Here is an 18,637-nt window from a genome sequence, read left to right as displayed (position 1 = left end):
CACCATGTTGGCCAGGCTGGTCTTGAACTCCTGACCTCCAGTGATCCGCCCACCTCGGCCTCTCAAAGTGCTGGGATTACAGGTGTGAGACACTGTGCTCGGCCCAAGTCAAATGTTATATGTGATTTTTGACTGGGGGTGGGGGCAGTGGGGAGTGTGGGTGCCCCCAACTCCCAAATTGTTCAAGAGTCAACTGTATTTGAAAAACCTAATACTTTGAAAAAATTCATTCTAATTACACTGTTAAGGAGATGCTGGATAAATTTAGCTGTCACTAAATAGTAAGATTTATAGACTTGTTTTATTTCTGCTTCCCTGACAACTACTTTTTTTTTTTTAAACCTAACTAGGCAGGGGATGATAATCAGTAGCTGTTGCTGTGCTGTACTTGAAGACCAAATACCTTAGTTGCTTCAAGAACTCCACATCAGAGTTGCTGTTAATGAGCTTGATGAAGTCCTCATAAGAGGGGGCATAGGTGTAGGCTCTCTTGTGACGCTCATTCATCTGCTCTCTGTACTCCAGCTGGGCAAGCAGCATCTGGTTAATGTAATCTGGATTACTCAGTAACTCCACTACTGGCTTCAAGACTACAGGAAGAAGAAGAAATCGCCACTGAGAAAGGTATTCTTCTTTAAGGGAACTGTTTATATATCACATAATTGAATCTACATTTGGAAAACATTTTTCAAGTAGCCAAACAGGGGAATATCTATATAATACAATAAACAATTCAAAAATGTACACACACGCACACATACGGCTGCCTATCCCTCCAAATATGTTATCATCTATGGCTATAATCAAGTTCTCATTTTAATAAATAAGTTAAATGTAAAGGAATAATGAAGGGAAGTCATTTGGAACTCAAGTTGCTAACAAAACTATCAAAATTAAGGCCGGGTGTGGTGGCTCACGCCTGTAATCCCAGCACTTTGGGAGGCTGAGACAGGTGGATCACTTGAGGTCAGGAGTTCGAGACCTGCCTGGCTAACACAGTGAAACCCCAATCACTACTAAAAATACAAAAATTAGCCATGCATGGTGGCACATGTCTGTAATCCTAGCTACTCAGGAGGCTGAGACAGGAGAATCGCTTGAACCCGGGAGTCGGAGGTTGCAGTGAGCCGAGATCGCGCCACTGCACTCCAGCCTTGGCGACAGAGCGAGACTCCATCTCAAAAAACAAAGAACCAAAAAATAACAACAAGCAAAAAAATTAGGTACGCTGATTTTTTTTCTTTTATTTATTTTATAAGGCTCAATACGTTTTGACAAGCTTAGTCTGCCAAAGGATGAAAGTCAACATTCTCCCCAACTGGTTAAAACAGACCTCAGAGAGGAAGTTAAAAAGTCAATGACACTATTACAAAGCCATCCTTGTAACTTTAGATTAGAAATTTCCTCTTTTCTCTGTGGTTGGTTATAATAGCTGATGGGTACAGCTGGCTTATCCTGAGATAATAAATGAGATAATCACTGCATCTCAAATGCAATGCTATTTGTCTGAGACTGAGATAGGGAAAGTTTCTCTCATCCTGACTAAGCATTTCCCGGGATATAGTTAACTTTTTTCTAGTAATCACATTATATTTTGGTACAGTTCCTTTTTATTTATTCCAATTTCACAAAATTATGTACAGTCATGCGCCACATAAAGACATTTTGGTCAACAACAGACTGAATATATGACAGTGGCCCCCATAAGATTATAATGAAGCTGACAATTTTCTACCATTTAATGACGTCAAGCTAGTGTAAACAAACCTACTGCACTGCCAATAGTATAAAAATACAGCACATACAATTATGTACAGCACATAATACTTGATAATGATGATAAATGACTGTTATTACAGAAGAGTCAAAAAGTTTAAAAAATTAAAAGTTCATAAAGTAAAAAAAATTATAGTAAGCTAAGGTTAATTTACTGAAGAAAATAAAATTTTAAATAAATTTAGTGTAGCCTAAGCGTACACTGTTTGTGAAGTCTGCAGTGGTGCACACAGGCCTTCAGAGTCACTCCCCACTCACTCAGACTCACTCAGAGCAACGTCCAGTCCTGCAAGCTCCATTCATGGTAAGTGTCCCATACAGGTGTACTATTGTTTATCTTTTATACCATATTTTTACTGTACCTTTTCTATATTTAGATACACAAATACCATTGCATTACAATTGCTGACAGTATTCAGTAGAGTAATGTGGTGTACAGGTTTATAGTCTAGGAGCAATAGGCTACACCATATTGCCTACACGTGTAGTGGGCTATCCCATGTAGATGTGCAAGTACACTCTATGATATTTGCACAATGACATTGTCTAGTGACACATTTCTTCGCACACATCCCTGTTGTTAAGCAATGCATTACTGTATGGGCATTATCAATAAATCATATAGCAAAGATATTTTAAGTAAATATGCTAATCAGAATTTGACTGTGGTCAGGCATGGTTGCTCACACCTGTGATCTCAGCAATTTGGGAGGCCGAAGTGGGAGGATCACTTGAACCCAGGAGTTCAAGACTTGCCTGCACAACATAGTAAGACCCCCATGTCTATTAAAAAAAAAAAAGGGAATTTGAATACACACATACACATATGTAATATATAAACATACATACTATGGATATGATATAGATACACACACACACAGACACACACACACTTTCATTAATGTATATATTATTGGCCTAGATAACTCAAAAGCTATCCCAAATGAATGCTTCCCTGTGGAGAGCATAAAAACTGGTTTTCTGTGTCAAAACATACAACATAATGGACTGTGCATTTGGTGATATGTCATATTAAAAATTTAAGTTTATCCTGTATGGCCAAATACTTTTAGAGACATATAAACAAGATTTTGAAAATACTTCAAATCCCATATGTTCAACAGTAAATAAGGTCTGCATGTAGCACATTAGTTTGCACACTTATTGAATTAGTAAAATCAACTGTATAAGTCTACCTTTTGTTGTGAGAATTTCTGCAAGCATTATACATAAGCTGAGAGACTGCACATCCTTTGAGGGGAGGAGACAAAACACCAGAACCCGAGAACACGTCTGTAGAAATCTTACTTCATCATCTGAGTTCCTCAAGCATGCGTGCAACACAAAAGGTCTTGGCTGTTCCTCATGTCTAAATAAAGAGAGTGAAAAAGAAGGAAAGAACTTTCTAGAAACAATTCAATTATGTACTATTAGGTAAAAAATATTTCAAATGAGAAACACATTGGTTATAGTAACTGCCATCTCCTAAATAATCAAATTTCCTCAACCATCAACTCATCGGGAAAACTTTTGCTAGAATAAATGCAAACACATGGCCTTTTTTGGATTTCAAATGAAATCATAACAATGAACTTCAGTAGCATCAAAGGGCCTATATAACTCCAAAATCATAGGAACAATCTAAAAAGGTAGGAGTATTTATTTAAGTAATTTTTAAGTCTTCTAGATGTTTTCTTAAATATGACCTGCAGCTTCATTTTTCAAAAAAACCTAAAAAACCATAAACCAGAGTTGCCAGCCTGCTTTCTGACTGGGAGATAATAGGATAAAAAGTCTACAGGTATTTCTAGTGAGCTAGAGGGTCTATAAACTCGACGTTTTCTAATTTGATGGCAAATTGCCTTCTGTGAGGCTCCAAAGTATTTTTCAACCAGTCTTGACAACCTTGGTTGTGCACTTCCCTGTCAGTACTGACTCCATCCCAGGAACATTAATTTGGAGGATCTGAGTGAAGAAGGCTGGAAAACAGAACTTTCTATACTTCCCTTCCCATAGTATCTTCATAGTGATTCAAGAAAGCCTGAGATGCTGCTTTTTCTAATATATTCTAGATAAGGAGGCAAAATATAAGAGATTTTTACAGTAACTAGTAGCTAACACTGAGAAAAAACATGAAACAGAGGGAGAGACACATAGTAGGTACCACACAGGAAATGAAACTAGTGCATATTAGTACTAGTTTATGACCGATGCCTCTCAGGTGTTAACTGAAATTTATTTTTGCAGTGGAGACTGAAGACTAGTTTCTAGAGTGTATAACACTAGAAAAGAAAGGTTTCCTCTGTCTTGTACAACATGAAGGAATTCTATCCTAATGTGGAAAGCCAACGACATGAAAAGAAATTTTTAGAATAAGCCTTTATGCATATACTGATATGTTGACTTTTTAAAAATGGCATCTTCAATTATTTTAAACTCCAGCTTTGCTGCCGGCTAGGTTGATATTTCAATATAGTAAGATTAAAATGCTACTCCTTTATCATGTCAAGCACTTTTAAAGGTAATTCTTTTTATAAATATATATTTAGTTAATAAGCACTGGAGGAAGTTGGGAAAAAAAACACTTTTCCAAGAGAAGCTTATTTAAATAATATCAAAATCTGTCTCCAACGGTACACAGTCCCTTCTCCGTAACAGTGGAAGGCAGATAATAAAGGAGCCTGGTACTCAGACTGCCACAAGTTCCTCTCCCTCCTACAGCTAAGTGAAGGAAAATACTTCTGACTGAGCCAAAGGCCAGAGGGCTGGCCAAAGCAGCTTGATCTATGGAAAAAGGAAAGGCAGATCTCTCCCTGGAATCCTTCCACTAACTCTGAGCAGGATATTCCTATGATGTGCTCTAGAAAGTGGACATCACGTATTGCTCTAAAGCCAAGAAAGCATTATGAGGGGTGGCGCTGCTTCTGTGGCAGGAGACATCTACTAGCCTTCTGGTGGGTTGTAGCATCAGTCTTTGCAGCATCCTTACTGTGTTCTGTGTGGATCAATCATTTGTTTGCCGTAATTCCTACTACTTACCTCTGGGTTCTCATTCCTTGAGTGAGCAAAAGGACATTAATCTTTTATTTAAAAAGTTTCAAATGTACAATGACTTAATCCTCCCACCTATACCAAAAAGTAGACATCATCACGTGTATTCTATAGATGAGAAAATTAAGATCTGAATGATTATGTGAACTGTCAACATCACAGAGGTAGTAAAAGGTAGAAACAACTCTCTCAAGTCCTGTTCTGTTTCGATCTCAAGTCCCAACTCTTTACATTACACAATCAGAAATTACAAAGATGAAAAAGAACATTTCAGAGATAAAGAAGGAAAACACGTGAACAAAAACATTCTTTTTTTCCCTCAAACTGCATGCCAGTACTTGACCAGCAAAGAAGAAAACTATGAAATTAAAGATGCTATTGAAATAATAGTATAAAAGCAATCATTTTTAGATTTTCCCAAAACATGCTGGAGCAAGACAGATGGGACAAAGGAAGAGGAAGCAGAGGCAAGAATTAAATGTGATATAGATCGGCTTAAAGCAGCAATAGAATGATAGCCTAGAAATAAACACAGGGTGACCGGAAAGCTGCCTCCACAAACAATTACCCAACAGTCAACTAAAGGACGTGTTGTTTTATTGAGGCAATTTATTATCGTTTGTCTGATAGTGGCCAATTCAGTTGGGTGCTACCCAGGCTACCAAAGTCATTCTGCAGCCAATAGAGATCTGCACACTACTGGAGATTTCTAGGACAAGAGCCCTGTTCACCTGGGGCAGGCAGATACACATATTTGCCATTAAACCTGGACTCACTGTCTGCTGGTCTCATTGTATGGTTTGTATAAGATGCTACACAGACAATATTAGTTCTCCAGGACACAATCATCTATATAAAAAATGCCAGTGACCTACTGGTACTTTTTCAAATATCCATAATCCAGGAGAAATATGGCAGAATTTTTTTTCTTTATTTTGTTCTTTATTTTTTATCATAAACTACAGCTTCTAGGCATAGCCCAGATGCCAGTAAAATAAATCTACCCTTGACATAAGAAAATTAGAAGCCCAAAGAGAAGGAGCTTGTAATATTAAATCACTTTCTGTTTCTATTATTCTGATGCTTTATCCATATCTTTATATTATCCACAAAAGAAGTAATTTCAAAAGCTAGTAAATGTCTGGATGAAAAATATATTCTCATGTTGAAATTAGATAATCATAAAACCACTGAATTTTTCTAACCACTTGCTCTTCTCCCAAATCTAAACCCATCGGTTTTCTAACTAGAATAAACATTGATTTAAAATACTGTCCTCAAGCGGGGCACAGTGGCTCACTGTAATCCCAGCACCTTGGCAGGCTGAGGCAGGTGGATCACTTGAGGTCAAGAGTTCGAGACCAGCCTGGCCAACATGGTGAAACCCCATCTCTACTAAAAATACAAAATGTAGCTGGGTGTGGTGGCACATGCCTATAATCCCAGCTACTCAGGGGGCTAAGGCACAAGAATTCTTGAACCAGAGAAGTGGAGGTTGCAGTGAGCCAAGATCGCACCACTGCACTCCAGCCTGGGCAAAGAGTGAGGCTGTCTGTAAAAATAAAAATAAAAAATTATATATATATATGTGTGTGTGTATATATATACGTGTGTGTGTATATATATATATATATATAGAGAGAGAGAGAGAGAGACAGACAGACAGACAGACAGGCAGGCAGAATACTGTCCTCTACTGGACCATCATTTAAATACTTTCAAATGAGCTTTCCCTGAATTCAAACAAGTCTTTCATAGTATTTATCAGGTGGAACTATGGAACACTTGAAATAACGGATAGCACAGCAACTTAGCAGGTGCTTGCAGAGGTTGGTGAACACTTCGAAAGGAGAGGCTGAAGCTTTTGAGACTCTAGGAGGTAACTCGAGTCCTATTTCTCTCACTTTCCTTATTAATTCACACCCCTCCCCGCTTACTGGAAGTTACTTTCTCTATAAGCAGCAGTTTTCAAAGGGTGGTCCAGAGACTCCTGGGTGTCCCAAGATCCTTGCAGGGGATCTGGGATGTTAAAACTATAGTAATATAAACAGGTCATTTGTCTTTTTCATTCTCATTCTTCCAAGCATAGTAGTTTCCTCAAGCTACATGACGTGAAATGGCATCATCACTCCCATGGCTAAGGAAAAGTGTCCTGTGTACCCTTGCACTTTTTAAAATTCTTAGTTTTTAAATATCAAATATGGTAAATACCAATAGATACGATGAGTAGTGAACTGGCAAATGTTGGCTCTCCTGAGGAAATAAATGCTCTGATTTGGATCATCTGCCCATTCCATGGTGTAAATACTCTCACCATGGCCCATTTCAAGCTACCAATCTGGTATAACTGAACTAAAAGTTGGGAAGACTGTGCACAGTTCACTCCTGCATGCCAGTACAAGCCAGCTCCAGCTCACCACTAGATAGAACCCATAGAAATGAGCTCTTTGAAATTCTCAGAAACTTTTAAGAATGTAGAGAAATTCTGGGAACAAAAAGTCTGAGAACCACTGCTTTACAGTAATGGTTTTCAAACCATGGTTTGTGACTTTTAAGTAAGAAAATAAAATTGAGTTGGTCTTAAACATTATTTCTTAAAAAACGTTAAAAAAAGTGTCAACGTTATTAGAGGTAACAAAAGTACTGTTTTATGAAACGGGGTCATAATATCAAGTGAATTTCTCACAGTAGGTCATAGTTTTAAAAAAAAGTTCACAAAACACTGGGGCAGCAAGCTGGAAAACAGTGGTCATGTCACAGCTCTGTGGATTTTGGCCTCATAAACCTGACGGAGGGAAGAAAAGTCACACGAAGGGGCAATACAGCTGGGAATGGAGACCTGCTGCACAGCCGCATTCAGCAGCAAGGTCCCCCACAAGAAGAGCATCACAGGGCAGAAGGGTGACGTCATCTACATACTTTATCTCTTCCCTGAAAGTGAGAATAGGCCACATTAACTGTTCCCATTCCTGTTGCAACCATGTCCATATCCACACAGGCAGAAGGCTACTCATTTCAGTTAGACAGCTTTTTATGTACAACTGTTATGTACATAACAATACAAAGGGCTAACAAGCCTAAATATTAGCCACTTTCATAATGAAATTTCTCTCGTCAAAGCCCACAAGCTCCAACGTGTACAACTGTTATGTATGCAACAACAGAAAGGGCTAACAAGCCTAAATATTAGCTACTTTCATAAAGAAATTTCTCTAGTTAAAGCCCAGAAGCTCCAATATTAAGTACCTTTGAAAATCAGTTTTCAGGATATTGTGATGCAACAGAGCTCAACACAGGACTCACAAAAAGAAACATGAACCATATTTAAATTTGTCTAAATACTGTAAACTCATTCACACTGTTCATATTAGAAAACACTACATTTAAATTTTTTATTTCTAGTACTCATAATACTATAAGATCATCACAGTGCTGGCTCAGTGAAATTCATTTTACTGTTTATTTATAGAATTAATTGTATTTATAAAGTGGGTTTCCAGCAGAAAGTAAAAAAAAACTACCAGAACACAATTATTCCCTCTTAATAAATCTATATTTTCAAGCGAATGCCAGCAATAGGCAGAATATTCTAGAGTTTTATCTTGACTTTGACCCCTTACTCAATTAAAAAAAAATTAACGCAAAAAAAGGGGATAAGTTGCTTATAACAGTTACCTGGCATTAGCAGCTTTCAGGTCACAGAAGTGAGTGAGTAAAGTCCTCACAACATCATTACAGACAACTTTAACCACATCCACGTGACTCAGTCTGTGGTGCAGCTGTCTGGCAATTTCCCAAAAGTCTTCCAAGAGCAGATGGTAAAGTTGTCCCTCATCTCTGCTGAGGTTTCCATACCAGGACAGAATGTAATCTCTATAACTGTAGTCGAACACTACCAGGAATAAACAAAGCAATGAGTAAAATAAATGAAAGAAGCAAACACCAAGACTGCATTTCTACTGGAAACTGGCCACCTACTATTTAATATTCACTGTGTAAAATTAAAGAGAGGAGAAAACAGAACTCCTGAGAATTCCCAAGTCTTTTAAGACGGAAGATTCTCATCTAACTAGAACGTTTAGGTACGGTGACCATGTCCTAAATTTTCCTACAGAGCCCTATTTTAAAATATTCTATCTCGGTGCCAAACTACCTAAATTTCTTAAAAAATCAGAGCATCTTATGTAGTGGCCATACACTTATGAAGTGTACCTGATATCAATCTATTGTCTCTTTGCTCCGAATTCAGCCTTTTTGCCCTGCTTTATGATACTGGAGCTGGGCCCTGCAAACGCTGTCAGTTTCTTTGCACACTGGCATAATGTTAAGTGTGTCAGTAGCACATGCTGGAGGGCAACTGGAGGAGGAAGGGGCTGCTCTCCCCAGTTCCTGTGTGTTCTTCTCTGACTGTTCCTGCCATATTTAGCAGCAGGCATGGCACCCGATGGTGTTCACCCCAACAGCAAGTTCCAATGCCATCCACCGGGCAGCTTCCCACAGAATTCTGCTGGCATCCTATGGGTGGCTCTCCCTCGCCGGTGGTATCTGCTCAAGCTTCTTCACCATCAAGTGGGCCAAGGTTGTGCCTTCTCCAAGGCCTGGATCTCAATCCAACGGTAAAGAAAGAAACTTCTTCCAAATTTGTTCTGTCCTAAGGTGCTCTGCCTCAGTCCTAGCAGGAATGGCTGCTCCCAATATCTGCTCTTCCTTATTCTTTAGTGTTCTCTTTACTCCTTAGTACTTAATCCCATGTTGTACATTAATAATTCTTTATATTTAACTTTCTCTGTTCAATTACAGTGTGGTTTCTATCTCCTAACAAGACCTCAACTAACCTAGGAAGAATCCCATAAATCAGTCTTGGATATCACACTAGGCTCAGCCTCTGTGGCCAATCGCCTTCTTTGGAAGATTTCTAGTGCCTGTGTTCTTAATTCTGCGCCTTGGAATTACAAAAGCCTAGCCATAGACCAGTGCTATCTAATATGAATATGAGAGCCACATATGTAAGTTTTAAGTTTTCTAGAAGACACATTAAAAAAGTAAAAAGATACCACAACAAAAAGCTCATAAAAAATAAGATAATAAAAATAAAAAAGTAAAAAGAAACAGGTAAAATTCACTTTAATAATATATTCATTTAACAAAATATATATAAAATATTATTTCAACATGCAATCAATATTTAAAACTCATATTTTGAAAATAACATACTTTGCTTTTCTCGTACTGCGCTCTGTAATCTGGTATATGTTTTATTCTTTCAGCAATCTCAATTTGGACCAGACACATTTGGGGCACTCAACAGCCACATTGTCTAGTGGTTACTGTGTTGGACAGCACAGTTTCTAAAGCCTATTTAGAAAGAAGGTGAAGCCAGTGTGATGTTTGCAAGAAGCCAGGTCTTTTGAAAAATAAAATATTAGTGGGCTTGGTGGTGACTCCCCACAGGGCTCCAAGGGAGAAAAACATTTAGCAACACAATCCTGCTCCACCTCGAGGGTACCAAGGTTATTTTTTATCACTTCTTATTTCTCAGAGTTTTTTTTTTTTTTTTTTTCATTTTTCAAACATTATTTGATTTGGCTTAATTGCAGATGTCATTTCAGGTAAATAATTTATCCTGCTGCTTTTCTTTGCTTGTCTGCACACTACTTTATCCCCAGGAATCCTACGTGAACCAGATCTACTTCACAATTCCCTACGAACAACTAACCTATAAGTGTCAAATAATTTTTTAGCCTAGAATTTGGGGTTCATGTTATTCATCTTGGCCACTACACACCAATTTAGAAGCTTCAGAATAATAAACTGGCTGGGCACAGTGGCTCATTCCTGTAATCCCAGAACTTTGGAAGGCCAAGGTGGGAGGAACACTTGAGCCCAGGAGCTTGAGATCAGCCTGGGCAGCATGGCAAAACCCCATCTCTACAAAAAATACAAAAATTAGTCGGGTGTGGTGGTGGATGCCTATATTCCCAGCTACTTCGGGCTGAGGCGGGAGGATCATTTGAGCCTGGGAGGTGGAGGTTGCAGTGAGTCAAGACAGCGCCACTGCATTCCAGCCCGGGTGAGCAAGCAAAACCCTACTCAAAAAAAAAAAGAAAAGAAATTTAGGTGAGCTTTCTGTGGGGAGGGATTGGAGGGTGGAGAGAGGGAGAGTCACTTTTCTTAGAAAACTGAATGGCAATGGAATCACATATTTGCAAGTGCCTACAGGTCAAAGGAAGCATAATTTTGGTATTAATATTCTATGATGGCTTTTTTCATGGTTGAAATATCAACCAAGGAAGTACATTCAATGTTTTTTCACATTTCCAGTATTTTTGCAATTCAGCTTTATAACAATTTATAAAACAGCATTTTAAATCTCAAAAACATGCAACAGCATTAAGATTTTTGTTCACAAACTGATACAAAGGTTTAGATAAATTTTCAGAGTGATTCCAGTGGCCTCAGTTGTAGGGATAAGAAAACTGTGTCTTCCAGCTGAGAACAATTGATTGCCAAAGACAGAAAAAAAGATACTACCTCAATCTTTTACTACTCAGCAAATAAAATTTATAGAGGGCTTCTAGTATGTAAGGTAGAATCACTATCCATATCACTAAGCACTGGACACAAAAAAGAAGGTAAAACAAAAGCAAAACCAGAAAACAAGGCATATGAAACTCTCAGTCATTTTCTGCTCATTTTCAGATATTAATTTGAACATATGGCTGTAATGTTTTCTAGGTTTTGCAAAAAGTAGCTACATCTCAACCCTAATCGTACTATTCCATTAAGGAAAAACAGCGGAAATGGTTTCTGACCCAGATGAAACTGCAAAAACAGGAATGGGTTGATCCTATAATCTCATTTATTGGCAACAAACAAATAGACCACGGTTTCTACATAGTAAGTGAGTTTCATCCCTTCAGGAAATTGAGGCTCAAAGAAGTGAAGTAACTTGCTCAAAGAGGTGGCAAAGCCACGTCTCCTACCTGCCAGTCACTCTTTCTACTCAGCACACTGTAGTCCTGCACATAGGTAAACAAGATAAGCTGCATGAGTAAAAGACAGGCAAAACCGAAAATAGCATCCTCGTCCACTGGATATCCAGTTTGTTTAAAACACATTTACATGAAAAAATATATGTAAAAGGCTGTACTTTATAAAACTGCTGTACAAGACACAAACAGAACCAACGAGTGAGGCCAGGCGAGGTGGCTCACACTTGTAATCTCAGCAACGACACCTCTCTTCAAGCTAAGTATCAAAAAACTATATATAACTTAAAAAGTATGGGCTGGGCGTGGTGGCTTACATCTGTAATCCCAGCACTTTGGGAGGCTGAGGCAGGCAGATCACCTGAAGTCAGGAGTTCCAGACCAGCCTGGCCAACGTGGTAAAACCCTGTCTCTACTAAAAATACAAAAATTAGCCATGCCTGGTGGCAGGCGCCTGTAATCCCAGGTACTCCAGAGGCTGAGGCAGGAGAATCACTTGAACCCAGGAGGCATAGGTTGCAGTGAGCCGAGATTGTGCCACTGCACTCCAGCCTGGGCGACAGAGCGAGACTCGGTCTCAAAAAAAAAAAAAAAAAAGAAGAAGAAGAAAAAAAAGCCGTGATTCTAAATATACATTATATAACCATATAAACTAATTTACACAAGTACACATATGAACAAAATACTTTAAAACATACCCTACGGGTCAACTTAAGGAGACAGAGAAATTCGTAACCATAAAATTATTTCATGGCTTTTACTAAGAAATAAACATTCAAGATCAAGACGCCAACTAAAGAAAAAAAAGAAATACACAGAAACAATACAATTAATCACAATGAGAAATGAAAGAACACTTATCCTCACTACTAGGCAAAAAAATCTTTCTTCTAAAGGCGTGATAACACCCAATACAAATTCAGGTGCTATTATCATTCAAGTATATCTAGTTTTAGAACTGCTCTCAAAGAAATGAGTAGGCAAAAAGGAGGCCACTGGAGATTAGAGAGAATGAAGTAACAAGATTGGAACTTTAGTTTTAGTTAGGTTAACCTAAAAATAGGATTTAGGGTAACACAGTAGAGAAAAACTATAGATGAGGATGCAAGTTAAAAGGCTCCCGCGTTAGTCTAGACAACAGGATGTTACGTAATTGCTACCCACAAATTTTCAGAACAAGGAATGAGCTAAGTAAACAGTATAAGAAAGAGAGCTTCAAGAGGGCTTTTTCTACCCTTGCCTTTTCCCCTGAGCAATTCAGAAATACAATTCAGAGATACATGTTCTGCCCAGGAGGTAGAGCCCCATGGGTCATAAAAGTCCACCACCTGGGTCTCTTAGAACAAAGAGACAGTCCTCATTCAACCAGAAACTTGTCTAAGACGACAATGATAAACAACAACAACAACAACAATTCTATTTTTCATTTAGATGGTCTTTTATGGTTTGTAAAGTTTCAAAATGCAATGGAAAGTTATCTTCTAGAAAGATTTGGGGTTATTAGTTTATGTGATTGATAGAGCTATTTATTTATCCAATAAAAAAAAAGGATACATATTGCATGTCACTGGGAGAAGGGCATGAACTAGAACTCGATGAGCTGAGCTTTCTAAAGGGTGGGAGAAGTCATGTGAGCCTTGCTTCCTCTGTGCCACCATCTAACTCCCAGACAGCCAGACATCTAGAACAGCCATACAGTGGGCCTTGGAAAAAAAGACTACCACATAAGGTTTGCCTTATCTAGGACCTGTTCCAAAGCTGTTAAAAGTTCTATATAAAAGTTCTGTTCTCCATAAAACTTCCGTTATACTTTGACAATGACCTTGCAGTATCTTCCACTGTTATGATTGTTTTCAAGTTATGACCCTGTGTATAACAATTACTTATAGGCATATTTACCACTGAAATTCAGAAAAGCATTAAGAGCCAATCAAAACTAGCTGAAATGTGCTCACTCTGAAATGTATATGTAGGCTGGGCATGGTGGCTCACGCCTGTAATCCCAGCACTTTGGGAGGCCAAGGTGTGTGCATCACCTGAGGTCAGGAGTTCAAGACAAGCCTGGCCAACATGGTGAAACCCCACCTCTACTAAAAATACAAAAATTAGCCAGGCACGGTAGCTCATGCCTATAATCCCAAGCTACTCAGGAGGCTGAGGCACAAGAATCGCTTGAACCCGGGAAGCAGAGGTTAGTGAGCTGAGATCATGCCACTGCACTCCAGCCTGGTTAACAGAGTGAGACTCGGTCTCAAAAAAAAAAAAAAGAAAGAAAAAAACAAGTCTGAAATGTACATGTAACATTAATTGTAAAAAATGAGGGTAATGGTATTTAATTCTAAGATATTCAGACAGTGGGTTTTTTTGTGTGTGGCGTCTGGGGTTTTGTTGTTTTTCGGAGTTTTCTGCGTGGCAGACAGGGTCTTTTATAAGACCGTCTGAGGTCAGCATCCCCAAGGTCTTGAAAAAGAATTATATTTTCAATTCAAAAACTTTCAATTTAAGATTGAACACACCACTGAACAAATGGCATGTACTCAATAATTATACAATTAAATTATCTGGTCCACATTAGAGATAGTTTAGGGTAGGCTAGTGAAAATTAGGCAATAGATCTATTGAGATTTAATAGTAAGTCAAAAAGATTTTTATAAGTCTTTTTTTCCCTGTCTTCTGTCAGTTTTCTGGTAAATGTAGCTTTTGGAGAAACTTCTGAAGCTATCTGGTACAGAAGGGTAACTGTTCTGACTTCTCAAAAAGAAGAGTTCACTCATATTAGATCTGAACCCCTAAAATATAGTTTTACATTTTAAACTGGCTAACAAAACAGAGCAGTCATATGCTTTGGTCACTTTCCTCAAGTGTGCCATTTAACTTCCAGCATTTGTAGCTTTAGTATTTCTTATTGTTCCACAGAAAGCTGGAGTATATTATTGTGCTCTGCATTTTTGACTATTACTTCTTTCTTCTTTGTAATTCAGTCTGTAAAGACTTAAATCCTAACTTATATTGAGCTACAACACAAGCACAAATTTAGTGAGAAAAATATCAGCACACAAACATGTAGAACATGTATACACGCAGACACACACACATGCCTTATATGGTAATTAACTCTTTAAATGTTTTTAAATTACACACTCTAAAAGCAATAAAATAGATATATAAAGACAAAATGGTACCATAATGTTCTCTAGTTTAAATTAGCTTCCAAGGAGGAGATTTTTAGATAAATATTTCATAAGCATTTAGTATAACTGAATTTAAATTACTACAGCCTTAACAAGTATATTGTTTAATGTTTTGCAAATGTACAGAGACCCTCAATTTGATTAATATTAAATCTATTATAGCTAGTTAATAACATTCTGAATTCCAATTAAATATATTGGTGTCAGGTTTAGAAATGTAAATCAAACCACTCCAGAGATGCAAATTATAACCACTAAAGATTTTCTACATGCTGATGAAACCTCTTAGCCTTCTCAATATACATTTCTAGATTCTAATTCTCCATAAAAGTAACTGGTCAAATTTTTCTTGGAAGGTGATTCTAGTTTTGTTTGTTGTTGTTGTTGCTGTTGAAGAACTACTGCCAAATGCGTGAATTTTACTCCCAATAACTAACTTTCTAGCAGCTACTAGCTCTCCTTTTGTTAAGATTATATAATGCTGAACTTCAGCAGCTTTTCCCTGAAAACCACTTTAAAGCAAAGAACAGGTAAAAAAAATTGTGAACATTAAGAATGTGGTTTAAAAAAAAAAAAAAAAAAAAGCAAAGTGTAATAAACTGAAACACTTACCCAAAGGCTTTGGAAAACATTTTCCTTTCAGAAGAGATCACTGAATAGAAATTAGCTTGAGGATAATGTTTTTGCCAAGTAAGTCTCAACCCTTATTCTGTCTTTTTTTTTCCCCATAAGTACTTCTGAAACAAACTGGTCTAAAATAAAGGTCATGTCCAAGTAAAGAGAAATTTCTAAGTCTTCAAAAATTAAAGAGACACTCATGTTCATAGCAGCATCATTTACAATAGCCAAAAGGTAGAAAGCAACCCAAGTGTCCACTGATGAGTGAATGGATAAACAAAATATGGCACATACACACACACACACACACACACACACACACACACATAATGGAATATCATTCAGCCTGAAAACGGAAGGAAATCCTGTCACGTGCTACAACATGGATGAAACCTGAGGACATTAAGTAAAATAAGCCAAACACAAACAGACAAATACTATATGATTCCACTTAGGTAAGATACTTAGAGTAGTCAAATTCATAGGGACAAAAAGTAGAACAGTGGTTACCAGGGGCTGGAGGAAGAGAAAGGGGTTGTCACTTAATAAGTAAAGAGTTTCAGTTTTGCAAGATGAAAACAGTTCTAGAGATTGGTTGCACAATAATGTGGATGTACTTAACATTACTGAACTAAGGCCAGGCACGGTGGCTCACGCCTGTAATTCCAGCACTTTGGGAGGCCGAGGCAAGTGGATCACTTCAGGTCAGGAGCTCGAGACCAGCCTGGCCAACATGGTGAAACACCGTCTCTACTAAAAATACAAAAATTAGCTGGGCATGGTGGTGTGCGCCTGTAATCTCAGCTACTTGGGAGGCTGAGGCACAAGAACTGCTTGAACCCAGGAAGCGGAGGTTGCAGTGAGCCAAGATCATGCCACTGCACTCCAGCCTGGGCGACAGAGCAAGACTCTGTCACACACACACACACACACACACACACACACACACACAACATTATTGAACTATATACTTAAAATGGTTATAACGATAAATTTTATGTTATGTCTATTTTAACACAATTAAAACTTTTTTTAATATTAAGGACAGAGTTCTAATTCCAGGAGTGGTAGAATAGCTTATATCTGACTAACCTTCCTATAGAAAATAATTCGGAAATCTGGAAAAAAATATTAAAAAACTACAGATGTTCCTCAGCTTATGATGGAGTTGCATCCTAATAACGCCCCCATCCCACCCCACAAAAGTAAAAAAAACCATAAACTGAACTATCATAAATCAGGAACCATCTGTATTTAAAAGCACTGAGAGCAACCAAACTAAGCAATTAGAAGGAAATCTATTTGAAAGAAAGGAATGGCACTAGGTAAGATCCATGTTTACATACAGCTTTTCCCTAAAGACAACTGCAGTCTTAGAGGTACAGGCAGTAAACTGGAAGAGAATGTCTTTTGTGTTTTTCTTTTAATACATCAGGAAACAGATTTAAGAGTTGCCAGGGCTGCTGAAAATAAAGGCAAGAAATAAACGCCATGAAATCTGGGTACAGATTCTCAAATTCATTGCCAACTGTGAACTACACATGTATAGGGGTAAGACTACAGGAGACCAGTGGAAAGCAACAGCTGGAAGACTCAAAGAGCTGAGCAGATACTCCAACTACTGTCCACCAGGGAGACAGAGTTTGGAGCTAGAATTCCACTAATGGTGTTGGGCTTTTCATTGCAATTGTGGAAAGGCCATGAATCAGAGGAGTTAAGTCTATGTCCCCGGACTGAGGGATTCACTTTAGATTAAGGACAAAATCCAAACACACCCATCCTAAGAAAATGTATAAAACCAAGTATCTTCGAGGTGATCAGCCATTAATTAAACTGCATACTAAAAACCTCTTCAGAGGAAGATAACAGAATCTAGAATGTCTAAAAAGCAGCATCCACATTGTCCAGTATACAATCAAAAACAACTGGACGTCAGAAGAAACCCCCAAAAAGTGACATCTAGTCAAGAGAAAAAGCCATTAACAGAAACCAACATCAAGATAGCCCGGATGTTGGAATTATCATAAACGAACTTTAAAGCAGCTACTACAAAATATGTTCAAGAAATTAAAAATAAAAATGTCGTAATAATTGACAGACTAGAGAATCTCAGCAGAGAAGCAAAAATTGCAGAAACAAGAAAAAAGAACCGAATGGAAATTCTACACATGAAAAGCACAAAGTGTGCAATAAAAATTTCACTGGATGCACTTAACTACAGATTGGAGATGAGACAGAAAAAAAAATTGGTGAACTTGAAAAAAATCATCATCATCCTATCTATCTAAAGAACAGACAGGAAAAAAAGATTGGTAAATTGGACTTTATCAAAATTGAAAATATCCACTCAAAGATAGCATTAAGAAAACAAAAGGCAATTCACAAACTAGAAGAAAAATTTTCTGTATCTGTATCTAACAAAAAACATGAATCCAGATATTTTAAAAACTATAAATAAATTATAAGTTTAAAAAAGAAAAACTTGCATAGACACATCACAAATAAAAATCTGAAAATTGTCAATAACACATGAAAAGGTGTTTAATATCATAGTCAGTAGGGATACGTAATTTAAGGCCACAATAAGATACACCATCAGAATGGCTAAAAGAGGAAAAAAACAACAGCAAATGTTGGTTGTAATATGAAACAACCGGAACTCTCATAAATTGTTGGTGAGGGTCTAAAAAGAGACAATCATTTTGGAAAACTGTCTGGTAATTTATTATAAAGTTAAACATACAACTATCCTATGGCTCAGCAATTCTACTCCTATTTATCCAAGAGAAATAAAGACAGATGTCCACTGAAATATCTGTTGATAGCAACTGTATTGACTAACTTTCCAAAACTTAGAAATAACCCAAATGTCCAACAGGAGAAAGGGTAAACATATTGTGATAGCTGTATCAGTGTACTGGAATACCACCCACCCAAAAGTAACAAAGAAAAGACTGATATACACAATATGGATGAATCTCGAAAACATTATGCTGAGTAAAAGAAGCCAGG

General features: G+C 37.6%; 1 protein-coding gene across 12 annotated transcripts in view; it reads right to left on the bottom strand.

Moving 5' to 3' along the window:
* Positions 1-18,637, bottom strand: part of SNX25 (sorting nexin 25) — a 157,419-nt gene that overhangs the window by 102,735 nt on the left and 36,047 nt on the right. For all 12 annotated transcript variants that reach the window (XM_063637662.1, XM_055276559.2, XM_063637661.1 and 9 more), the window contains exons 3-5: positions 8,503-8,719; positions 2,973-3,145; positions 404-590 (exon numbers count right to left, since the gene is read on the bottom strand). In XM_063637662.1, the coding sequence (XP_063493732.1) occupies positions 404-590; positions 2,973-3,145; positions 8,503-8,719 (577 nt within the window). The remainder of the gene's footprint in view (positions 1-403; positions 591-2,972; positions 3,146-8,502; positions 8,720-18,637) is intronic.

The sequence above is a fragment of the Symphalangus syndactylus genome, chromosome 4, assembly GCF_028878055.3.
Source record: "Symphalangus syndactylus isolate Jambi chromosome 4, NHGRI_mSymSyn1-v2.1_pri, whole genome shotgun sequence".
In the NCBI taxonomy this organism is placed as follows: Eukaryota; Metazoa; Chordata; class Mammalia; order Primates; family Hylobatidae; genus Symphalangus; species Symphalangus syndactylus.
The sequence above is the reverse complement of the archived record's forward strand: the minus strand, read 5'-3'. Positions and strand labels throughout refer to the sequence as shown.